This window comes from Spodoptera frugiperda, chromosome 2 (genome assembly GCF_023101765.2).
Source record: "Spodoptera frugiperda isolate SF20-4 chromosome 2, AGI-APGP_CSIRO_Sfru_2.0, whole genome shotgun sequence".
Taxonomy (NCBI): domain Eukaryota; kingdom Metazoa; phylum Arthropoda; class Insecta; order Lepidoptera; family Noctuidae; genus Spodoptera; species Spodoptera frugiperda.
In genome coordinates, this window is record NC_064213.1 from 216254 (window position 1) to 242910 (window position 26657).

The 26657-nt window shown below is 36.2% G+C and overlaps 2 protein-coding genes across 4 annotated transcripts; both read left to right on the plus strand.

Moving 5' to 3' along the window:
- The first annotated feature begins 290 nt into the window (after positions 1-290).
- Positions 291-7078, plus strand: LOC118269297 (nose resistant to fluoxetine protein 6). Of its 3 annotated transcripts, none has more exons than XM_050700719.1 (14): positions 292-504; positions 2319-3040; positions 3275-3462; positions 3564-3767; positions 3881-3960; positions 4222-4421; positions 4512-4626; positions 4736-4950; positions 5038-5228; positions 5340-5475; positions 5589-5775; positions 5900-6042; positions 6252-6357; positions 6517-7078. In XM_050700719.1, exons 1-14 carry the CDS (start codon positions 345-347, stop codon positions 6615-6617), a joined length of 2748 nt encoding a protein of 915 aa, XP_050556676.1. In that variant the 5' UTR covers positions 292-344; the 3' UTR covers positions 6618-7078. The 3 variants fall into 3 exon arrangements, with proteins under 3 accessions (XP_035440228.2, XP_050556676.1, XP_050556681.1); XM_050700724.1 differs by having other exon boundaries at positions 2319-2968; XM_035584335.2 differs by having other exon boundaries at positions 291-504; positions 2319-3462.
- Positions 7079-10036: 2958 nt separating this feature from the next.
- On the plus strand, positions 10037-24987 carry LOC118269246 (putative inorganic phosphate cotransporter). Its single transcript, XM_035584257.2, has 11 exons — positions 10037-10201; positions 16705-16844; positions 17971-18150; positions 19633-19771; positions 20173-20393; positions 20900-21052; positions 21408-21540; positions 21848-21972; positions 22184-22306; positions 22994-23138; positions 23391-24987. The coding sequence occupies exons 1-11, from the start codon at positions 10144-10146 to the stop codon at positions 23450-23452; spliced, it is 1479 nt and encodes a 492-aa protein (XP_035440150.2). The 5' UTR covers positions 10037-10143; the 3' UTR covers positions 23453-24987.
- The last annotated feature ends 1670 nt before the right edge of the window (positions 24988-26657 follow it).

Sequence of the window (26657 nt, forward strand, 5' to 3'; positions counted from 1 at the left end):
CACTCTGAGTTTTTACAAGGACATTGAGTAGGATTGAAATCAAGTAAGTTGCTAAGGAAAACTTTCACACCAAAACTCCTGGAAATTAATGAATAATTATTAAAAAACAAAACTCCAAACAAAATCCATATCAGTGGCGAATGGTCTGTAGCGTTTAGTCACGGCACTAAGTCAGATATCACAATAAAGAAATAGATTATTGATAAATTAGCAAAGATTACTTACTGGCTTATCATTAGCGGGGTAATCAGTAATTCTCACAATATCATCGGTTTTTATATAAATATATTTGTTCGGCGGTGGACACAACATTAGTCGTAGTTGCTTGGCCACAGGCAGTCGCGATGGGTACTCACAAGTACTTTATATTCTTGCTAGCAGTGTGCTCAGTGTTCGCTCAGAAAAGTGTGTTTGACGAGGATTTGTACCAGAGTGTGTTGGACCCTGAAGAATGTGCAGCTCAACTCACGTATTTGGCGGACAACGACCAATTAAGATATTTATGTGAGTTACTTTTTCATTACTTAATTTCTAATGGTGCATATTTCACTTTTCCCATGGATAATGCGATTGACGCGGTGGCTGGGCAACTAGCTACCGTGCAACGTGTAGCGGATTCGATTTCCGCACGGAGCAACTCTTTGTGTGATCTACAAATTGTTGTGTCCGGTCTGAGTGTCATTTGGGTGTGAACTTGAATGTTTGTAAAAGCACCCACGACGCAAGAGTAAATCCTAGTGTGGGGCAGTGTTGAAAAAATCCCTTGTATTTCATTAATAAAATTCTTGCCTTAACAATCGGAATCCCATCAGATTATTTGTCCAATTTAGCGACTTTTTAACCTAATTAGTGAAAGGATTACCACGATTAGTATCCGTAAACCTTGGAATTCGTTAGTTGATACAAAATTACAATTATCACAGTTATTGGGATATTTTAAACGGATCTTAATAGATTTGCTAAACGCTTAAAGCCTTTAAGATTACAATTTCAGTAATACGTTTAATAAATTTTAAGGATTTTATAACGTCATTAATTTGTATCTACTAATCTAATGCTTATAAAAAAATATCTTGCATTGATAACTATACTTATAGGGCTTTGTAAAGCTTCTCTTTAAAGATTAAGTATTGGAATTACATCCGCTGTATGATAAGTCACTGAAAAATATTTACAACGTGCATTATCGCGCAGGTGACGAAAGTAGTTTTATGACTCCTAATTAGTGGTAATAAAAGTCTTAAGAAAAATTATCGGTTTCCGCAGCTTAGGAATCGAACGATTTTAATCTGTCTCAATTATAATATTAGCTGCGTTTTATGATAAATTGATGTTTTGTTGATAAATGTCTCTGGAAAGCATTGAACTAAACAATTTAATATATTATTACACAATATTTCGAAAGAATAGTATTTCGGAGTGTCAATGCCGATTAACATTTAATTAGTATTTAGTACTTAGATTATTATTTTCCAAATTTTATAGAATCTAGAATACAATCAGGCGATTCTACAGTCTCATAATACGCCTATACATAGATATCATATTTTATAGCTAAGAAAATCTTTTTTGCTATCAAAAGAAAGATAATTTAATTCCAAACCAGTATTGTATCAGTAATAAGGCAATAAAACATTACATTATTTGTAATATTAACATACATACAATATTAGCCTTGCCTTAGATTAAGTATCGAACGCAATAAACAGAAGATATTACTTAGGTATTAGGATTATCGTATAATTGGGAGTGATAGAAAATTCTAGCTGCGGATGGAAGCAGCTTATCAACATAACAATAATGCTTAACGCCACTTTGAAGTATTTGTGTGAGAAATAGATTATGTTTTCTCATATTCCATCTTCGATTGAGATGTTGCGCATAAGATGCGTTTAACACGTGAAGACATACATTTACTTACTTCGACAAACAACATGCAAGTAGCAGACACGTGCTCATTATCTACACGTTGTGTTCCCCCTGTCCAGATTGTGCTGATTAACAATAAACGTTATCAGCTCATTATTTGGCAATCCGCTAGTTTCGGGGACTGTGTCTATATGTGATTAAAATCGTATAATTTATCTTCAATGTTTGGAAATCACGATGTAACCTTTGAGCAATGATTAAACTGATTGTAATTTGCGATGTCAAATTTTCCGCGATAACAGTTCTAAGTATCCGGGTTGTTAATATTAACTATGAAAATTATACTATGTATATTTAAACACTAGGCGATCTTTCTGTACTTGGTTGAAATGCTCGTCTAAAGGGATTGTCTTGCAATGTGTTTTTAACGCGACATTATTTTGTTTCAGTTCTCGATGCCAGTGGCAAGTTACCGAGCAACCTTCTTGGTGGCAATTGGAATGATCTAGGAGACTACTTTCAATGCTTGGGGATCCATCAAGTAGTCGATGACAGAACTTACCAGGGGAAATACTGCGCTGTTAGTGTTCCACTTGAATCTTTACCACCGATTAATCTCCCTACAACTAGTGGCACATTACCTACTATCACTTGGCCGACTATCACTTGGCCGACTATCACTTGGCCGACTCTGCCTAGTGAGATCAATCGGCCTAGTTTGATCACTCGGCCTAGTGACATCACTCTGCCTACTGGGATCACTCTGCCTGATGGGATCACTCTGCCTAGTGAGATCACTCGGCCTACTGGGATCACTCTGCCTGACGGGATCACTCTGCCTAGTGAGATCACTCGGCCTAGTGACATCACTCTGCCTACTGGGATCACTCTGCCTGGTGGGATCACTCTGCCTAGTGAGATCACTCGGCCTAGTGACATCACTCTGCCTACGGGGATCACTCTGCCTGGTGGGATCACTCTGCCTAGTGAGATCACTCGGCCTAGTGACATCACTCTGCCTGGTGGGATCACTCTGCCTAGTGAGATCACTCGGCCTAGTGAGATCACTCGGCCTAGTGAGATCACTCTGCCTGATGGGGTCACTCTGCCTGATTGGATCACTCTGCCTGATGGGATCACTCTGCCTGATGGGATCACTCTGCCTGATGGGGTCACTCTGCCTGATGGGATCACTCTGCCTGATGGGATCACTCTGCCTGATGGGATCACTCTGCCTGATGGGATCACTCTGCCTGATGGGATCACTCTGCCTGATGGGATCACTCTGCCTGATGGGATCACTCTGCCTAGTGAAATCACTCGGCCTAGTGACATCACTCTGCCTGGTGGGATCACTCGGCCTAGTGAGATCACTCTGCCTGGTGGGATCACTTGGCCTGATGAGATCACTTTCCCACCAACTACCACGCCTGATTATGAAGAAGCACCAGAAGAACTGCGTTCACGCAATGCTGGTTATCCACCATTCCCTGAAATCGACAGTGAAACGCTCCAAGCTGTTGAAACTTACAATAACTTGAGGAAATACGTGCTTGGACTTAGTGGCATGGGGGAGGCAGTTGACTCGATCAGGTAAAATATTACATTAAATTTATATTCTTGAGCCTAAGGTTTAATTAATCCAAACATTTCGACGCATTACATAGATAATTACAGAATTGATTTGTTTACAGCCAACCTGAGAACAGAATATTCCCGTTGAATTTCGCAGCCAACAAAAGTGCGCTGCTAGGAATTTGTATTCCCGCCGTCTGCACGCCGACCCAAGCCATCGACTTCCTTGAGGCCCAGATTCCCTTTTCCGAATTCGTTATTAAGGAGGAGTATTGTAGGCTGCCCCAAGACAAACCTTTAGCTCCTGCTGATATCGTTGCTATGTAAGTTATATTATTACTTACATCATTTCAATCATTACTGTCATAAGTGTATACAATATTTCTTTTTAATTTGGTTTCTATTTCATGTACTTAATATTTTCGTTTTCTTGCAGTGTCATCTTCTCCATCATCGGACTGTTGCTCATCGCTAGCACGTCGTACGACCTCGTCCAAACTTTCCTGTTCAAACGTGGTAAGTTATATATTTCTAATTAACAAAAACATACAAAATACGTATATAATCGATCAATACGATAAAGATAGTTATGTTATTAAATATCAACGTGACCAGATTTAAAGGAAAGTTAAAAAAATAATCTTATCATACCACGTTTATCATTCATTTTCTTGAAAGCCACAATGACACTTTCTGAAATATGTTTTTAGAAAATAATCCCAAAGTTAAGTGCATAGAGTATATTAATAAAATTGACGTTTGCTTTGTGACCTGCAGCTCCATCCCGCATCAACCCACTGTTCGTCAGTTTCTCCGTGTACACGAACACTCGCCGCTTCTTGACATTCAAGTCGACTCCTGACTCGCTCGAGTGTGTGGACGGGATCCGCGCCATCTCCATGATGTGGGTCGTCGTGGGACACACCTACAGCATGACCTTGCTCAACTTCGTGCACAATCTAGTGGACACTTTCGACGTAAGTACTACCGAGTAATATATTATTGTAATGTTCTTGTCAAATAACACAACGTGCCAAATTCTAATGATGATGTTACATCTATTGCAGTGGCTTACGTCATTCCAAGGAACGTGGATCAACTCGGCACCGATCACTGTGGATACTTTCTTTTTACTCAGTGGTATACTTGCCGTGTATACTGTCATTGGAAAAATCTCCCGAAGTAAGTTCAAAATTTCATATGTTTATTTTGTATAATAAAGTAATTATTGCTATATTTTTAGAACTAAGTTTGGGCATTTGTACTAAAGAAAGTTTTTTTTTTCTTCCAGGACGTTTCATCAAGACTATCCATCTTTTCTACCTGAACCGTTTACTCCGTATGTTCCCACTGTTGGCTGCTGTGGTTCTGCTCCAAGCCTCTGCCTTCCACCACGTGTCTGACGGTCCGTACTGGGCCAACCCAGCTCACGCCACCGAGAACTGTCGGGAGTACTGGTGGTCTGCATTACTTCACATTCAAAATTACGTGAACCCTCTCAGAATTGTGAGTAAAACCGTAATTTATCTTAGTATTGTTTTCAATTACTTCTACGAAGTAAGGAGTCAAACTAACTTATTTTCTTGTTTCCAGTGTTTGTCCCAGACCTGGTACCTGTCAGTGGACATGCAGCTGTACATCGTCTGCCCCATCGTGCTGGTCTTTATGTTCGGCTCGGAGAAGATCTCGTGGTGCATCCTCACCGCTTTCGTACTCCTGTCTCTCGTGTCATCCTCACTGTACAGTTTCTTGTATAACTTCTCTGCTGCATTAGCTAATCCAGAGTAAGTATTTATAAATTCATAATAAACAATATCAAAGTTATTAAGAGAAAAATCTTATTATAATTTATTACCATACATTTAATTAATTCTAATTTCTTTTTCGTTTCACAGACGTATTGCCCAGTTCCAAGCTTACGTCCAAACTTACTACATGAACACTTTGGCTCGTGCTCCTCCATTCTTTGTGGGCATGGTCTATGGCTACCTGCTGTACTTGTGCAAGGACAAGAAAATCAGAATACCTAGGGTTAGTAGCACTATTTGTGTCTATGTAGCACTATTAAGATTTGAAGTTATTTTTTGTTTAATTTTAAAGTATTTGTTAACACAACAATAACATTTGGTTTTGTCATATTCCAGTTCCAAGTAATTATCCTGTGGGCGCTGTCCTTCATTCTGATGGCGTTCTGCATCTTCTCCATCTACCCCGTGATGCAGCCCGGGCACACTGCGCAGCAGTTCGACAACTTCTTGAACGCGTACATGCGCGCCATCTGGGCCGTCGGCTTGGGTTGGCTTATCTTCGCCTGCCACCATGGCTATGGAGGTAAGATTATTTAATATATCTGAATTCTACTTTAACTTTACATTTCCTATTTAACTCGAGATTCTATTATTCCTTACATAAGACAGAAAAATGCAAGTATTCTAATATAATGTCTGTTCCTCAGGTCCTATCAACTGGTTCCTCTCGCTACAAATCTGGAAGCTGCCCGCTCGTCTCTCGTACGCCGTCTATTTGCTCCACTTGCCAGTCATCTTCACCGCCGTTGGAAGCTGGGTGAAGCCCTACTACTTCACTAATGGACAGAATGTGAGTAACACATGTGTATTTTTTTGTGAGACACCTGAATCACCGTTCTTTACAAGTACGTTACAGCCCTTTTGGGAGTTAGAAATTTGAGGATTGGGGATTCGGGGATTGTAAAGATTGGGGACGTTATTTAAGTTGTTGACATAAATAAATACCTACATTGTGTAACATGGTTCAGTTTGCTAATAGTGTGTGTGTTTTGTTCACAGATGTACAGATTCATGAGTGACTTCGCGTTTTCCTTCATATTCGCCTTGGTCCTGTGTATCTGCATTGATGCGCCTTTCTCAACACTTCAGAAGATAGCTTTGGGTGGTAAGTAGTCATTTTTACTTTGATAGAAGATTTAATTAACTTAATTACTTTGATGAATCTCAGAGAATTTCGTTATTCCTTTTTAATGAAATTATTTCAACTTTCCTTTCTCACGTGTTTTTTATTGTGATGTTTAACCGTTTGTTTATTTACTTGCAGGTGGCAAAAAGAGACCCCCAAAAGAGACGAAGCCCCCAGTAGAAGAATCTCCTGAAGTAGTTAGCGCCACAAACGAGAGATTTGTCAAGACAACATTATAGATGACTACTGAAAACTGACTGACTGACTGACTAACTGACTGACTACTGTGGTATTATTATATTAGCCGCCTCGGCTTTGCTGTGTTCTCTTCAATGAAAAGTGGAACTGGACTGAAATATATAGTTTTATATACATTTTTGTACGTAGTTCCTAAAAGATATTAGTGATTGTATACGAGGCTTCTCTCAAGTAATTGTAAATATTTTCATTCAAGACAGCCGAAGCTAACTAACTACAGGAGAATAGAAATGTAGTATAAGTATTAAATTAGTTTAGATATATTTCCAAGGAATCTGTGTACAGCTAGCCAGTAACTGTGATTAGAAGATAAGAATTAATTTATTAAAATATTTAGGAGCCTATAAATAAGATCTTTGTACAATGTAAGTAGCAAGAATATTTAATGTACCGTAATAGATAGGTATTATAATTTATTAATAAAAAATATGAATACAATATACGTTTTGATATTTTTATTTACTCACTACCAATATTACTTTATATTTTTATAGTAAGTTTTATTTCGTGTATTGGATACAAATACTTAGTATTGCTTACAAACATAGTCAGTAGTCGTAACGCCCCGGCTCCATTTGTCTATTGCGCGTTGTTTCGCGACAACGCAACGGTGCAATGGGGAATGTCATAAAAATATAATTACGGAAAACGACGCAACGTACCACAATATATAAATGAAACCTCTTTCTAAGTGGGATTTGGTTTATTACGTAGAATGAGTTACTTACTCGTAATTACATGAGGCAACTCAGTAGCAGCGCGACAATCGCCGCGTCGTGTGTCGCGGAATGCTGCTCATGAATATGAGCCTCTAGCATGGCTTGAAACTAGTCGAGTTCCTCGTCAAACAGTACGTGAGTAAGCCGATAACATAATAATTAATTTAGTATGTCTCACGAAAGTTACAATAAAATAATAATTACATGCACAAAGTGAGGACTATAAGATACGTCTATCTTTCTATTGGGACGTATTCAACATTCGGAGGTACTCATCATCACCATCTTCATCATCACAAAAAGCCTATAAGGCCTTTTCTAACTGAGAGTAGCAATGCGACGTCGGACTTGTGATTTTAATAATTTAGAATTGGAAAGTAGGATGCATGTGATGGTGATAGGAATGCAGTGTTATCAAAGCAATACTTTAATACAATTTATCAAATGATTTGGTAATTTACTGCATATCTATACGATTTGTTATTGTGTGGCCACACCCACGCGGTGTTGACTTGTGATTACTGCACAGTAAACAAAATACTGCCGCACTTACTGCGTTGTTACACCACATACTTGTGAGCTACTGATTTATTTTCTCTTATCTTTAGGGCGAGATTAGTTATGTATGGGAGAATAGTATTATATGTCGTGTACTATACATCGACTAGTCACTTGACAATGCAGGTACGATGTAACAGGTGTTGCATTATGGGGGCTCTAGAGCATGTCTAATTAGAGGACTCTGTGCCCCGTTATAGGTGCTTAGAGTGGTCACCGGGGTAGTATTAGTGAGTCTTGTCTTTCTCCCCAAAAAGCTACGCGCCATTTGAAGGTTTTCCCCATAATAAGAAAGGTACAAAATATTATTACTAATACTTCAACAAAATGAGGAGAGTTTATTTAAAATGTTAACTGCTAAAGCAGTCCATGTTGACTGATGCTTTCACAGTTTTCTGACAGTCATCATAATTAATATCATCTTCATTTATCTCAAAACACATCCACTGTTGAACGTAAGGTTCCCCTTATTACTTAAAGTTACTTTTCAATTAATTATAGATCTAAGTTTCAATCTTTGAAGTACATGCCAAGTACGGTTCTAAGAAATAAACATGAAATCAAACCAATTCAGCTTCGTTTCAATGATATTCCGATTGTAATTAAGCTAATAGTTGAGTCTGGTGGAAGTTGGAGTGGTCAAGGAGCCCCATTTGATATTTCCCAAGTTTCCAAATTTGTGGATTGGAGCCACAAGTTGGATGTTTGCAGTCGATCCCTCGCCAAATGATGTTTGAACACTTCAGCAGTTACTGCTGAACATGCTTTACAAGCTGTCCCTAAACTGTTCTCGGTAATTGGTTTTCGATTGTATGGCATTGTGTTAAAGTTTAAAACCATTTAAAGATTTTTAAATGATTTTTTAAGTCAGTGTAGACTTTTTATCGACTGTCTCGCTACATTTTTCTCTAACAGTATCGCGTAAAAAAGCTCTGAAAAGTTCGGTTGAGAAAATAATGAATTTGCATAGTTGAAGTGTAACAAAAATGGGAAAATACAATATAATATATATTCAACATATTATTATTTACACATCATTAGCAATAATCTCTACACTTGCTCAATGCAGATTGGCGATTTCAAACTTATAATTAAAAATTATAAACCCAGGTGTCATCACGATGTTTTCCTTTACCATTTGTCAGTGGTATCTATCTAATCGTAGAAAGTACATATAACTCGGAAAAAGCCACATTGGTACATTCTGTTAGGAGGATTAGAACCGCACTCTCATGCATGAGAAACCTCGGTGGCTTGTCTGGTCTGGTAAGTGTCTTAAACCCTCGGGCCACCATGTCATTTTTTAATACCTACATCAAACAGTTAACCAACAATTGGTTACCCCATTAGATCAAAAAACTTAGGCATACTAGTCCAAAATCAGTGTGTTTGTATGACTGCAACATAACTACTGTTTTATAACCGCGTTATATGGTATGATACAGAACAATGACGGTAGCACGCGGCAAATATTTGGCTGAGCACAACAATCTACTGATGATAAGCAAATAAAGTCATTAACATGACTTACTATTATCACCTCACTGGTTGTCGCAATGGGTGAGAGCTTGTAAGTGTGACTGTAACTGTGTAAGAGGTCTTGGATTCGGTTCCCGAGCTGGGAGAAGATAAATATGAATTTTCTTATTTAAAAAATTACAGAATGTATGAAATCGTTGTAGATCGTTCTTACTTTTTTTAAGGAATTTGTCAGTATCAGAGCAAAAAAATACTAATATGAAATGACTGGATAAACCCAAAATAAGACTCAAACTCACGTCACCTTATATTATTTAGTACAAAAATGTCTGACACTTAAAATAACCAATTCCTTTGACATAATACTCACATCGCTTCACTCAACGACTGTATCTCATTAAAGTGCATTAACTTCAACTTTGAATTTATATTACAGCATCATATCTTAACAAATACAGTCGTTGATAAAAATTTAAAAATAAATCGGTTCTCTAGACGCTGGTGTAAGTTGAGATATTACATATCATTAAGACAAATACCAACTAATACCTGTTCACTGATACTAATATAATATTAAATATACATCACTAGTTGTCAGTCTCTAGTCAACGATACCATTCAACTTTACACCCTAACACCTAAATGATACAGGTTAATTTGTAATGATAGTGTTAATTACATATTCATATTAATAAGTTTGAGTTTCTTGTGGTGTCTCATTCCTTGCCGAGGAGTGACGGGAGGAGTCAAGATGACGGAACATAAAGAGAAATGTGAGGGGAAGGACTCGGAGGGACACGAAGTCAAATGTAAATATTGTACTTTTTTATTTTTTTTACTTATAAATTAGGAAAAATATCGTCAAAAACTTTCAATGTAAAAATATTACGAATCAATTAAAATTATATTATTATTTCATAAATACTCGTTGCTATAAATAATATACTATCTCCCTACATAATTAAAAACTCATAAAAGCTAACGGTTACTTAAACACAATAAAATTTAATCAACTCAAGAATAATTCATAAGACCTCTATATTGGCAGCCTCACTTACATCTACTCGACCTATTGTACTACCAATCGTTTAAAAATGTAATGTAGTCTGTTATAACATAACTTCAGTAGTTATTAACCACAATTTTGGTACAGATGATAATAACATTGCAATTAATGTCTTTCTATGTTTGTAATCAAATAATCAAAAACTAGTTGTGGCTGTCACCATTAATTAAATAGCGGAACCAATTTTATTACATACTAGCTTTTGCCCGCGACTTCGTTCGCGTGGAATAGTGACTTCCGGCAAATTTTTGGTTTTAACCACATAGTTCCCGATCTCGCGGGATCTCTTCAAAAATGAGATGTGGAAGATATTCCAGGGAACTCTTCAAAAATCAACATAATGAGCTCTGCGTTTGATTTTAATAGATGTATACTCACTTAGGGCATTGAAAAAATAGTTTAAAAACGGACTTTAACTAAAGAAATATTATAATCTTTCCGAACTTAAGATGAAAACTAACTTAAAACTAAAGAAAGCTACGAATTACGAATTTATAACAATTAAAAAAGAAATTATATTAGAACCTATCCTTTATGCTATAATAACCAAGCTTAAACTAAATAATTTAAAAGAAACGACTTAAATCTAATCTAATTAATTTATAAATTAGACTTACAATTTTATTAAAAAAACTAACTACAGTAACTACTAATAATCGATATCAAACTAAACCTACGTTAAAAAGTTTAACCAGAAAACCAGGAAAACCCAACAAATAAACTTATTAATTGACAAATACAACGAAACCAATTTAGAATATACGAAACAGCAGGACCACTACAGACAAATAATCATACGACTGATAATACACATTTTCTACAATAGTACCGAAGCGCTCGGCCGATACCCAACCAAATAATTGTAACAAAACCATAGCGCAATCTATTTCGCTCCCAACGCCATCTATCGAGGATAAAGACAACTTGGATTATTTATTTATACTCCGTTCGGGCATTTTCTTTGTACTAAAAGTTTAATTATATTGATATAATTTTTTTCATACCTTTTTACTATTTGTTAACTTTTTTCTTTGAATTAAAACAATAACATGAACCGAAGTCGTGTAACGATCGACATAGAATTATCTATACTCCGTTAGAGCGTTTTCTTTGTACTAAAAGTTGTATTATGTTATATTTTTCATTGCTTTTTACTATTTTGTAAAAACAAATTTCCAATGAATTAAAACAATAACATGAACTGAACAATTGTAATTACACCATTGCGCGATCAACGCCATCTATCTACGGAGTATAGGAACAGCCCGACATTGTTCAATTCCGTACTATAAGTACGAAATTGAACAATAGATGGCGCTGTATGTCAGGAATAAATTTATTTTTATTTTATTTTTATTTTTATTTTATTTTTTGATTTTTGAAATAAAAATATATCTATGTCCTTTCTAAGGTTCTAAACTATATCTGTACCAAATTTCAACCAAATCCGTCAAATAGTTGCGGAGATTAATGGTATAAGCATAGAATGTTCGACGTGATTCTTTAATTTGACATAACTTTTTTATTTATGAACCGATTGACATGAAACAAACACTAAATGTAAATTTAAGCATCCCACAATATATTCGTGAAAACCGCATCCAACTCGGATCAGCCGTTTCTGAGATTAGCGCGCACAGACGAACAGACAAACAGACAAACAGACAAACAGACAAACAGACAAAAAAAAAGTTAATTACATTTTTGGGTTCGACATCGACATAACAATAACCCCTGCTATTTTTTTTATTTTTATTTTCAATGTACAGACAGCACTTTTCTACGATTTTATTATATGTATAGATTATTAAAATAGATGAACATGACAGTGTTGGTGGTCTCGGTGAAATATATTAAAATAGAACTCCGCTACAATAGGACCCCGTTTTTCGGAGATTAGAACATGATCTATGGTGTGTATTAAATCGTATTAAAGTGTTACAAATCTCATTTTATGTAACTGTAAAATATTAAAACAAAACAAATGACAAACTCTTCGAAGAAAGATTTGGAAAGCGTCACCCCCTGTAAGTACCCACTAATCTATTCTATACATATAATAAAATCGTAGAAAAGTGCTGTCTGTACATTGAAAATAAAAATAAAAAAAATAGCAGGGGTTATTGTTATGTCGATGTCGAACCCAAAAATGTAATTAACTTTTTTTTGTCTGTTTGTCTGTTTGTCTGTTTGTCTGTTTGTCTGTTTGTCTGTTTGTCTGTTCGTCTGTGCGCGCTAATCTCAGAAACGGCTGATCCGAGTTGGATGCGGTTTTCACCAATATATTGTGGGATGCTTAAATTTACATTTAGTGTTTGTTTCATGTCAATCGGTTCATAAATAAAAAAGTTATGTCAAATTAAAGAATCACGTCGAACATTCTATGCTTATACCATTAATCTCCGCAACTATTTGACGGATTTGGTTGAAATTTGGTACAGATATAGTTTAGAACCTTAGAAAGGACATAAATATATTTTTATTTCAAAAATCAAAAAATAAAATAAAAATAAAATAAAAATAAAATAAAAATAAAATAAAAATAATATAAAATATAAAATAAAATAAAATAAAAATAAAATAAAATAAAAATAAAATAAAAATAAAAATAAAATAAAAATAAAAATAAAATAAAAATAAAAATAAAATAAAAATAAAATAAAAATAAAATAAAAATAAAATAAAAATAAAATAAAAATAAAATAAAAATAAAATAAAAATAAAATAAAAATAAAATAAAAATAAAATAAAAATAAAATAAAAATAAAATAAAAAATAAATTTATTCCGGACATACAGCGCCATCTATTGTTCAATTTCGTACTTATAGTACGGAATTGAACAATGTCGGGCTGTTCCTATACTCCGTAGATAGATGGCGTTGATCGCGCAATGGTGTAATTACAATTGTTCAGTTCATGTTATTGTTTTAATTCATTGGAAATTTGTTTTTACAAAATAGTAAAAAGCAATGAAAAATATAACATAATACAACTTTTAGTACAAAGAAAGCGCTCTAACGGAGTATAGATAATTCTATGTCGATCGTTACACGACTTCGGTTCATGTTATTGTTTTAATTCATCGAAAAAAGTTAACAAATAGTAAAAAGGTATGAAAAATATTATATCAATATAATTAAACTTTTAGTACAAAGAAAATGCCCGAACGGAGTATAAATAAATAATCCAAGTTGTCTTTATCCTCGATAGATGGCGTTGGGATCGAAATAGATTGCGCTATGGTTTTGTTACAATTATTTGGTTGGGTATCGGCCGAGCGCTTCGGTACTATTGTAGAAAATGTGTATTATCAGTCGTATGATTATTTGTCTGTAGTGGTCCTGCTGTTTCGTATATTCTAAATTGGTTTCGTTGTATTTGTCAATTAATAAGTTTATTTGTTGGGTTTTCCTGGTTTTCTGGTTAAACTTTTTAACGTAGGTTTAGTTTGATATCGATTATTAGTAGTTACTGTAGTTAGTTTTTTTAATAAAATTGTAAGTCTAATTTATAAATTAATTAGATTAGATTTAAGTCGTTTCTTTTAAATTATTTAGTTTAAGCTTGGTTATTATAGCATAAAGGATAGGTTCTAATATAATTTCTTTTTTAATTGTTATAAATTCGTAATTCGTAGCTTTCTTTAGTTTTAAGTTAGTTTTCATCTTAAGTTCGGAAAGATTATAATATTTCTTTAGTTAAAGTCCGTTTTTAAACTATTTTTTCAATGCCCTAAGTGAGTATACATCTATTAAAATCAAACGCAGAGCTCATTATGTTGATTTTTGAAGAGTTCCCTAGAATATCTTCCACATCTCATTTTTGAAAAGATCCCGCGAGATCGGGAACTCTTCATCATCATCATCAGCCTATAGCTATGGGAACTATGTGGTTAAAACCAAAAATTTGCCGGAAGTCACTATTCCACGCGAACGAAGTCGCGGGCAAAAGCTAGTATTATACTAAATCATCCTTGTCCCAAAGAACCAAATATCAAATAATGTGATCCCGCTCCTGATTCTATTTTTAACACAAAATATATTACAATAGTCATCCAACCGAGGCCTGAACCCGGGGAATCGATAATAAGTAGCGGAGTAAACAGTGAAAAACGATTACATTGTCCTATTCAAATAAAGACCCAAACATACTGATGTGTCGTGTCGTGGCGATGGGGCCTCCGCTTTGGATTAATCAGCCGCAAGCACGCGAGCAGACGGATCACTTAATGGTATGCAATCGGTGCCACCTTTGTATACCAAAACACGAGAGGAGTAACTCCTTTGGTGTTTTCGGTACGTTGCCGGTTTTTTGAAGGTTAGGTTTATGAGGATTGGGGACTTGGAGATTAGGGAGAGGGGGAATTGAGCCTCCAATAACCTCACCCATACGGCAAAACACTACGCGAGCGTTATTGCACGTCGGTTTTCTGTGAGCCCATGGTATCATTCCGGTCATTCGTGCCAAAGCATAGCTCTTCCACACTTAACCTAATATACATCTAGAGTATCACGACACGACATGTAAGTATGTCCTCGTTTATGGGATCAGCGGAACAATCCGGCGACTACTTACTGAACTGCGGCGCGCGGTCGATGCCGACGTGATTACACCCGCCCAGATTAATGTCGCTCTGATCTCTGTATTACTTGCCTACTTACATTTTGTGTCCTACGGTTGGGGGTATTTCTTAATAGGTTTTTATTGCGATAGAAAGGTTGAGAAAGGTTTATAAAGGAGGTATTCAAATCAAAAATACTGTGATGTCCAATTCCCTTAAATTTCTAACCCCCAAAAGGCTGGCATCGCACTTGTAACGCCTCTGGTGTTTCTAGTGTCCACGGGCGGCGGCGATTGCTTACCATCAGATGATCCGTCAGGTCGTTTACCGGCTTGTTCAATAAAAAAATCCTTATACACTAGAGTCAGGCACAGTAAGCTTATAGAGTTTTGAAGGCAGATGTCACATTTTTGACGCTTTTTATATGGTCAAAAGGCAAGTAAAGTATTTTATAGCAAAGTTCTAATAGTGTGGCGTAATATGAACCAAATCTAGACAATTATCACGACTATAAAGCTATAGCAGAAAATTGCAAAGTAAATACGATATGAAGACTAAACCAAATTAAAACACAATTAGAAATCTATTTCGCCGAGCGCAGCTTATCGCCAGTATAGTGCGAAACGTGCTCGAAGCACTGTACTCGGTAATTAAAAAGTAATCGGTTCCTATCCCCTCATTCTTATATCTATTTAACTTCCAATTGCACACATTTATATGTATATGAGTACCTACATCATTTATCTTTACAACTATTACAGTGGCGGATTATTTAAGCGGCCTCATTGAAAACTTTATTCTATTGAGGGCCCCTCAATCTTATACAAGTTGTGTGTTGAAAGACGGATTCAACTGAGTAGGGAAGATAATTCTTAGAACTTTTAGGCCTGTAAGTTTCACCCAAAAAATACTCTAAGCCAGAGACCGCGCGGGTTTTTGTACAGGACCCGTAGCAAATGCTACCCTTACTACGTATTGACGTATTGAATCCGGCCCTGTAGTGTCATGAACGCGTTAATTTATGTAGATTTTATCGGCAGCGCGTACAATTGCAACATTATGATAAACTTGAATGCGCTCTGTCACTGACTGACTGATACAATGAAGCTAACACTGTGACACTGTAGCTGTATCTAGGATGCCTGACCTCGGTCGATGTGTTCGCTATTTTTACTTTAATTGTTATTCATTAAATGATACCACCCAGGAAATGTTAGGGAACATTGACCTCGGATCCTTTATTAGTAATTTATATTGAGGGGGATTTTTGTCGTACAATTTATGTATTGACCCTTGGTCGATGTTGGTTAAATGGTCGCAAGGGCAGTTATCAATCAAATAAAAGATGTTGGGATCATTTCCAGGATCACGCATGGTAATATTGGCATACATTATCATAAAAAGCACTGAGTCTCTTGAAAAGAGAAGAGCGTATTTCTTTTTAAAAGGCTGGCAACGCGCCTATGCCTCCTCTGGTTTTGCAGGTGTCCATGAGCGGCCCTGATCGCTTACAATCAAGTGACCCGTCAGCCCCTATTCCATAATTTATTTTCTTTGTGTTACTGAACCTAGTATTTTGAAATAGTATACTTCATCCCTAAGGTGTTACTATACCTCCATCTACCTTTTCCAGATATTAACTACGTATAGTATATAATGGCCTAAAATAACTTTTTGTTTCCAGACCATGGGTTCGGCGTCCGCCACGTGCAGATGATCTGCATGTCGTTCACCATGATAGCTCTCCTGCTGGCGCGCAGCAGCATGGGGGTCGCCATCCTCGCCATGACCGATGTCAAACACCATAACGGATCTACTGCCGAGGTAATTACTATGGATATTGGTCTTGTAATCAGACTAGTAGATCATTTTGTCATCAATTTGCTCCAGCCATTTCAGAATCTCTGAAGATAAGCCAGAATAAACAGACAGATAAACAAACAAAAATGGTAAAATATATTATTTTGATGTATCCATGCATGTAGTAAAAGCGGTTATTTCAATATTATAAACAAACACTCTAATTTTATTTTTAGTCTTGTCTACCAAGATTAGATTTAGAAAATTACTAAAATCGAGGAACTATCACAGAATAAACCCGCGTATGAAGTAAAGAAAGAAGATAGTAAACACACGTGACATTGCTCGACTCATCGACGCAATACCTAGATATAAATAGTACGCGTCGCATAGAAGCACAAACAGAAGATCTACGTGCGACAGTACAACAGGGCGATAAGTTTATTATTAAATAAGCAAACAAATATTATGTGTACAATCACACATGTCTTTGTTTAAGGATCCTTATCACATTGTTACATATACATATATACATGTGATCTTTTATACATTTTTCCATAAGCATGGGTGGAAAAATCCCTAACATTTGTAGCTGTGAGCGAAAAAGAACTGTCTTATTATTATTAAACAGTTCTATTTCGCTTGATCTGTTTGTTTGTTTGGGTCAAATTTAGTCATTGGAATTATTTTTCCTTCTTGACGACAGATCGATCTGATTTGTGGTACATGCTCTAATTTTTGATGACAATACACATTAAAATATTTTTGCTTTAACATGATTGATACATTAAAGATGTGTATCTATAAATGATTTATAGATACTTTTATACGACGAATTGGATTGTCACGTTGGGCACCAAGCACAACCGCTGATAGCAGCAAGGGTCTTGATCTCGTTGTTGTCTGTCTCGGGTTCGATTCCCATTTAGACAAAACATTATTGGCCGTGTGTCGGTTTTGTACTGATCGTTTTTGATAATGATTTTATAGATTGTTCCTTTTGGCAGTGTTAGATATTAATTTACTATACATACATAAGTAATATGATATTATAAATATTCGTTCCAAAATGAACTTTAGTAAGTTTATCTTCAGTAACCACCAAATTATAACCTTGTGAAATTAACTTAATGTAAAAATTTGCTACTAGGTGTACGAATGGGACAAGAAGATCCAGGGTCTGATCCTCTCATCGTTCTTCTGGGGCTACATGTGCATGCAAGTTCCTGCCGGAGTACTAGCCAAGAGGTTCGGAGGCAAACCCATCCTGCTGGTAGCACTCTTGGCCAACGGATGTCTGACTGGACTCTTCCCCGTATTAGCTAGTTTGGTAAGCACCTATGTATTTTTTTTATTACAGTTCATAGCTAATATTATAACTTGTACTTTGTATAAAAAATAGCGTGATACGTTTCTAATCAATTAAAATGTATTGTCAACATAATATGTGTAATATTCGAGTATAGTTCAACTAATTTCAAGACACAACGGGGCTCTTATTCATGAATAACATGAGCGTTATGATGACGTGTAATGTTATCTTAACATGCAGTTACTATTATGTTTACGTTCAATAGCACTTGTTATAAAACTATATAATACCGTGTGCAGGCGACGCAATGTTTCCATATTACCGCAGAACAACATAAACTTTTATACGCATAAAAGTTATGCATTTCACATAACATAATGTTCCTACTGTTCATACTAAGAGCTTACATATCGTCTATGCCAATATAATAAAACTGGAGAGTTTGTTTGTTTGTACGCGCTATTCTTTATACAGCTTCGGAAACAACTTGCAATAAACTTCGTAAGCAAAGCAAGCACAGTATATGCAGAGTAAAGAATAATCTAGAATGAATGTTAACATTAAAACAGCTTCGTGTAACGCAACGCAATACACGCCTTTTATCCCCTAAGGGGTAGACAGAGGTGCACATTACGGCACGTAATACCGCTATACAATGTACACCTACTTTTTACCATTTGTGTTATAAGTTCTATGTAAAATGGGGTGAGCCTATTGCCATATACTGGACACAATGCCATTGTCATATACTGGACACAATTCCAGACTCCGTGCTACTGAGAAATTTTCGATAAACCGAAAAAAGCCCAGTAATACTTTGTCCGACCCGGGAATCGAACCCGAGACCCCATTAAAACAGCTTCGTGTATAAATAACTTGCTACTAAAATGACGCATTTCTCAAAACGTATCGAATTGAACTCCGGTCCCCTCGTTAGTAAATCAGTTAAACTTGACAGACCCTATCTGTAACTGAGAAACTAATTGATTAAAGTTTGATGGCGATTGAGGAGCGATATGAATAGTAAACAAAACTTGTCATGACGAGTTTGTAGTGATATTAATAGCTGTGTTTATGTTTGACTGCCTCGTTGGTCGAATGGTCGCAAGTGCGATTGCCGGATAAGAGATCTCAGGTTCGATTCCTGGGTCGGGCAAAGTATTACTGGTCCTTTTAGGTTTTTCAAAAATTTCTCAGTAGTAGCATGGAGTCTGGAATTGTGTCCAATATAATTATGGCAATAGGCTCACCTCCTATAACACGGGAATTGTAACATATATGGTATAAAGTGGGTGTATTTTGTATAGTGGCATTTCGTGCCGTAATGTGCATCTCTGCGTACACCTTCGGGGATAAAAGGCGTGACGTTGCGTTGCGTTTATGTTTTAACAGAAACTCGTTGTCACAAGATTGTGTACCTACTTAAAAACATAATTATTAGTTCTTTCATTTACCAATTTACATCCTTATTCTCAAATAACACAAGGTCCAATGTTCCAGGGTGGTTGGCCACTAGTCTGCGTGACGCGTGTGATGATGGGGCTGACGCAGGCGTGCCTGTTCCCGGCCAGCCACACACTCCTCGGCAGGTGGCTGCCGACCAGCGAGCGGACCACTTACACTGGCATCGTGTACTCAGGTATACTACATTTTAAGCTGATAAACTTCTACCATATTTAAAAAGATAGAGGTAGGCAGAAAGAGAGAGAGAGAGAGTGAGAGAAAAAAGGGAGAGGGAGTTACTGTATGAACAATCACCGCATAACGAATTCTCCAATTAAAAAAAACCCTACTATTAAAACTGAACAAAATATGATATTTTTACTATTGTAGAGTCAAAAGTGATGGTGAATTAATTTAAACCACCCAGAATAAGCTTGATTGCAACTTAAGTGATACAAAATACTCCAACAAAATTTTGTTTTATCTACCTGAACTTATCTTTTAATTATGTGTCTATACATCTATGCTATGCTACGCTAATACTATAACCATGTATGCTAGCATTTATGCTTATACCATAAAATCTCTTATCTCCAGGATCACAAATAGGCACAATAATAGCGATGCCTCTGTCAGGCTACCTGTCAGAAACAGCTCTAGGCTGGAAGATGATCTTCTACGTGACCTCAGCGATCATGTTCCTGACGTCAGCGCTGTGGTACTGGTTCTCAGCTAGCAGTCCTGGAGAGCACTCCATGATGACTGAGGAGGAGAAGAATTTTATTGAAATGGGACTTGATACTAGTACGGAGTCAAGAGTGAGTGTTTTCATTATTTTTAATCGTTTGTAAGTAAAACGATGCTTTTATTAAATAGCTAAATTATACGGCATTAATAAGTAATTAAATTATTTAAATTTAAATTATTTAAAACTAAAACATAAAAAAAAAGAAATATTCCCTCCATTAGGCGTCAAAGTACTCATCCGCATCACTGTCACTGAAAAATGCTCCCAAAAGACTTGCAACGGTGAATACTTATCTTCTGACCGAAGAAATAGCCAACGTTCTGGTCACATGTAGAGTCGATAAGCTTACTTTAGCTAATGTGGATTCCTTTGCAGCTGTACTAATTTCGTGTGAAAATTAACCAATTAAATTGTACATGTAACATTTGACCTTATTAGGATACAAAAGTATCTAAACAACCCAAGAAATTTCAACACCATACACAATAGAAGCAGTTTCTTAGACAGTTGAGAAGCTAACAACCATTTCAGTTAAACTATTAAAACAGATTTTGACTCAAGTAATGTATCTTCCAGCAACGGCAAGCGACCCCTTGGCGCGAGATATTCCGCACGCCCGCGCTGTGGGCGATCATGGTGTCCCACGTGGGCGGCAGCATGGTGTTCATCCTGTTCTTCGTGGACCTCCCCACTTATTTGGAGAGGGGCATGAATATTTCGCTGAGAAATGTAAGTACACAACAAGTTTTCATTCAACTTTTTGGCTTTTATGATTGACTCAATGTCTACAAAAACAACGCTACGCCTTTCATCCCCGAAGGGGTAGACAGAGATGCACTTTACGCCACGTAATGCCGGTATACAATATACACCCAATATTCAACATTGCGAGTGATGCGACTGCCGGACAAAGGGTTTCATTCCCGGATCGGGCAAAGTATTACTGGGCTTTATTCGGTTTTTGAAAATTTCTGTAATTATCTCATTTAAAGATTTTATGGTATTTGGCTCAATATTTTCATCAGCGTTTTAATCAAAGTTCTCATGTATTAATTGTGTATTATTTTTCTGAATGTATTTCCAGAGTGCCACATTGTCAGCATTACCATTTATCGGTATGTGGGTGGGTTCCATCGGCTCCGGTATAGTCTGCCAGAAGATTTACAACAAGGGCTGGCTACCACTGGGTGTTTGTAGAAAAATATTCAATTCGTTAGGTAAGTAACCAGAGTTAACATACTAAAGTTGTTTGTAAATACTAGAGTTATAAACTTGTTTGTAACCTTTTAGGTACTAGTTTACCGCCTACGGCATAACTTGTGATAATTAAACATTCACGAACGATGTTAAGTTCAATCAGACCTTCTATCTAGCGTAGAAAACCACATTAACGACTATTCACCCGTTTTTAAGTTTATCCTAAACAGAGGGCCAGACGAAACGCTGCCTTTTTTATTCAAATAAAGTTTTATAATAATCTTATTATGAAGAATAACATTCAAAGTCTTATTGTTTTATTCCCAGCTCTGGTCGGTGGAGGTATCGGTATAATCTGCCTCGCGTTCCTGGGTCCTGAGCACAAGAACATAGTCGTCGGGATCCTGGTCATGGTGTTCTTCTTGTTTGGATTCATCTCGGCTGGGTTTATGGTACGTTTTTAATTGCATTATCTGGAAATGAGAGTTGTAGTAAACCAGTTTTCTATGCAAATTATAAGTTTTTCCTCAATGTCTGTATAAACTACTTTATTCATCCATTAAGTAGAATATACTTAACAAAATTTGTCTACTACACTTTTACAGAAAATCCTCTCTTAGATGATTTTTTATAACTCTTGTTTTAAAATCTGATTACTTCCAGGTGAACCATTTGGATCTATCGCCACAGTTTGCCGGCGTGTTGCTATCTCTGACCAACTTCGCTGGAGGTATCGGCAGCATCCTCACTCCAGTTGTTACCAGTTACATATTACAGAATGATCCAGTAAGTACAAATGTTTTATATAATCTTACATAGCTTTGAAACCTTTTGTGCTACGAGTTCATTTACAAACACTGATACACAATTACCCATAATGCTGTTGTATGTTGAATGTAATGGTAACTCTACTATCATTATTTTGGTAAAATTCTGGAGCAGTATTTAATTTGATGGTAGAATCATACATTACTTAGAATGTAAGTTACTCGTCTGTAACGACGTTTAACAAAGTTCCTACCCATGTGAGCAGCTTACTTCAGTTTATTCTATATTATTATAGTAATATCGAGCCGCATCTAGTAATTTATAAATCCTTGTTACTGTAAAGTTATTTTATATTCAAAACAAGGGAACAAGTTCAAACAGGTGCGGATGTAGCCGGCGAATCGGGTGTGAATTCTTTATGTCTCATACAAATTCGCTTTTGTAAATGGCAACAATATAGAATTCGTGATTATGGTTGAATTTAGATCTATGAATTATTTAAAATATGCGACATATATTACTATTCGTGGTTAAGCGAGTACTAGGAATACTTTTTAGTCTGAGGAATATCATGTACGTAACTTAGATCCTCACAAATGAACTAGAGAAAGAGACCAATATCCCCATATTTGGGATGGTTCTTTGGAACTTTTATGGGGTTATTGGTCTTAGAAAGCACTTGGTTAAAACAATATTTCCTTTCAGTCGGACATCAGTCGCTGGAGGATCGTGTTCCTACTGTTCGCGTCCATGGGCATCGGCACCAACCTCATCTACGTCATATTCGGGAGCTCCGAGCGACAACCCTGGGACAGTCCCGACTTCAAGGACAGGAGGAAAGCTGATCCAGGTAACATGAACATAATGATTATCACGATTTAGGTACGGTGTATATTTACAAGGCAATGGACGGCGGTGCGAATTTTTTGAATTATTGTAACACCCATTTTTACCTATTATGTTATAATATGTACTGCCATAAGAACGGGTCGGCTCAGAACGCTGTGGTGGCTCACTTTCCTCAAAAGGCCACTACAGATCGAACTCGCATGATTCTACACATAGATAGAAAAGTGACTTTAACGGAACGTTTTATTTGCAGAGGAAATGGCTCCAGTGTTGGACAAGAAAGTTGAGAAAGAGTTGGAAGTTGACAAACAGTAACTGCGAGTATACGAGTAGGTACCTACTTAATCAATGGAGATTGAAAAGTTTATAAGCGCAGTGTGGACACAACCTAAGATGTTGTTCCTGGATCTGGTGACAAGAATTTAGTAAAAAAATTAGGTAACGTGAATTATAAGGATAGTTCTGTTCTATATGTAGTCCAGATGAATGATGCAGAGGATCAGAGCAGGCTTCAAATATTATTTGTTGTTTTGTGTATATTTTCTGTTGTGTTACGTCTTTATTGTCAGCGGAATAAGACCCAAAAGTTAGGCAGTTAAAATATTCGTTGCTCTTTTGCTGGTTACATTTATAAAACGTACCCAGTTGTAACTCGAAGAGTAACTGTGTTTTATACTACTTACCAAAGTATAGTATCACATATTCATAGGCATATTTACCGCCTTACTCAGAGTCGTTTTATGGTTACTTAACCCAGCAATTGTTTTCGATACTAAATCGTTACTGAGGAATAGTTGAAGTAATCATCAAATGTCACTGAGTACGGCCGTTAGATATTTAGTCAAAAGTATTTAGTAGGTATATTTCATTTGAACTGGAGACTCGAATTATGGAAAGTATTTCAAAAGAACGTGTGAGCGAGACAGAATGTGTTGATATTATGTACTGACTAAGTTTATTTCATTTCATTATAAGTAGGTATGTGTGTAGTATAGTGTCCTGCTAGTCCTAATTTTAGAGCCGACATATTGTGCTGTTGTCACAGAAGTACAAAACATTTAGACGTCGCGGTAGGTTTTATTATAGACCTTATTTCCTTGAAATAAAATGCATATTAGTTTTAATGTGGTAGAATTAAAAGTGTGGCGTGGTAGTGTTAATGCGTGGCTGTGGCACAAAGAGTGGAGACACATTAATGTAATTGGAAGGAAAGCACTTATTCACTGCGTACATATAAAGTAAAAAACTGTAAACTAGTTTGCTTTTCCTCCAGAGATATGCTATGCTACGTTGTATACTGCTATTTTATGGTACATATAACTTGGCACTAGTGGAAACGGACTCAGCTAAGCTATGCTTTTTATATGAATGAAAGATGCGTGCTATGCATATACATCGCATACTCGAGCTGCGCATCTTCTTCGCACATCTAGATAGCTTAGTATCGGTGGGAACGGTCATATAGTTTCTCAGCTCACCAATTACATCTATGTAGGATAGCTACATAGCACGTCTGTGGTGGAAAAGCACCCTACTTCTAGGAAAAAACGTTGCGCAAACATATGTATTGTTACTGCAAATGTTCTAACTGATGTTTACAGGAAAGGAAAATTTTTAAAATGTTAAATTTGTCATTATATCGAACATTTATATTATTAATTGGATTTTATTTTTGTGTCAATTTATATTTGTGCCTGATAATGTTTGTATGTGTGTGTGTTTGTTGTAAAATAGGATGAGGAATTACCTACTTGTTTAAACTGTTGTTGTAATAATGTAATTTAATGTGGTTATTGTACAGTGAAGAGAAATAAAATAAAACAAAGATATTAAATAATATATAGTGACGACGTGATTCTTTAATTTAATCCCTATTCATTATCATCATCTGAACAAAAGCCTCCTTCTTAATTCTCCACGTTGAATGACAACTCACCACCTGCATCCACTGGCTCAGTCCACCTAGTGGGAGGCCGCCCACGCTACGTCTTCCGATCCGCGGTCGCCACTCGATCACTTTCCTGGCCCAGCGGCATCCGTCCTACGACCGACGTGACCTATCGATTGCCACTTTACTAATCACTATTAGATACCTACTATTATAAAATCACACACATAAAATCATAAATCTTCTGTCAGTTTTTCAGAATTTTTAAGTCCACGAAAACTTAAAAAAGACTATATAATATTTACTTATTTAACTAACTGACCCAATCAAAACAAGTTATTTATTAATTTGCTAATTAAAATAAAGGCATTAGTAATACACACTTATTTGGTTTACATTGCTAAAGCATTTACAATGGCATTTACTTAATCCCACAACATTTTGTTATCCCGACCACATCGCTTTCTAGTTAATGTATATAAATACAAGAATGCACACGACCAGAGTCATTACGATCACTCAAAGGGGAAATTAATGAGATAATTAACAACTAGTCTATTTTAAAATCATGATAACGTAATTATCATTTATTAATTCCCTAAATGACTGCTCAAAGAGTTTAGTAATCGGGCAACCGGCTGCTGTGTAATGTGTTCCGAGCTCTATTCCTGTACAGAGCAATAATTAGTGTGTGTAATCCATAAACCAGTGTTCCAAATCTGTGTGTAATGTGTATGTGAAATTGTATACTTGTAAACGCACCAAACGATACAGAAAAAAACAATGTAGGTAAGTCTTCTAAAATATGCCTAAAGGGGTCCTAGTAACTGAAATATCAGCTGTTGGAGTACCTAATCGATAGACAAAGATTATCAGCTAGAAAGTTATCAGAAACAACAGAAGGCAAGTAACTAAGTACCTCAATAAACAAAGCAATAACTCTGCGATCTCTAGGCAAACTGGTTTGTTTTGTTAACCCTGGCTTAGAAGCCTAAGTCACGGATAATCTGATAAATTTGCTAATATAATAATCAAATAACTTGTGTAAAGTTTCTCACTGAGAATTTCGGCATTACATCTATGCCCGGTTTGATGAAGGAATTCGCTTGATTGGTAAGTAAGTTCCCTACAATATAGTACAGTGCAATCCAAATGCCATGGATGGTTCATTCAATATGATCTCCAAGTCACAGTTGATGCAAGTAATACATAAGAATATTGTATATTAAATGGTTTTAAAGGGCGTGTATTGTATAGTCATCAAGATTAAGAGTGTATACCAAATATCAGAGCGATCGGACGTCAGGAAGGGGGTTAGATTCCCATTTGATTCAGACAAACAAACAGGTCAAACTAAATAAGACCGTTTAATAAAAGAGCTCCATTTAAACAAAATCTGTTTATTGAAATAATTCATCTGAATCATACGACTTACCTACTTCGTTTTGTGTTGAGAAAACATATAGGCTAGAAAATATAAAGCTAAGACCGATAGGAGGAGCGAAGCCAGAAGTAGCTGGTACTGCTGGTATTAAAATAATATAGTGGTGAAACCACACATGACTATTGAATATCAAACCAAAAGTTATAAACACAATTTTGTCAATGTTTATATTATAACATTCGTGAGAC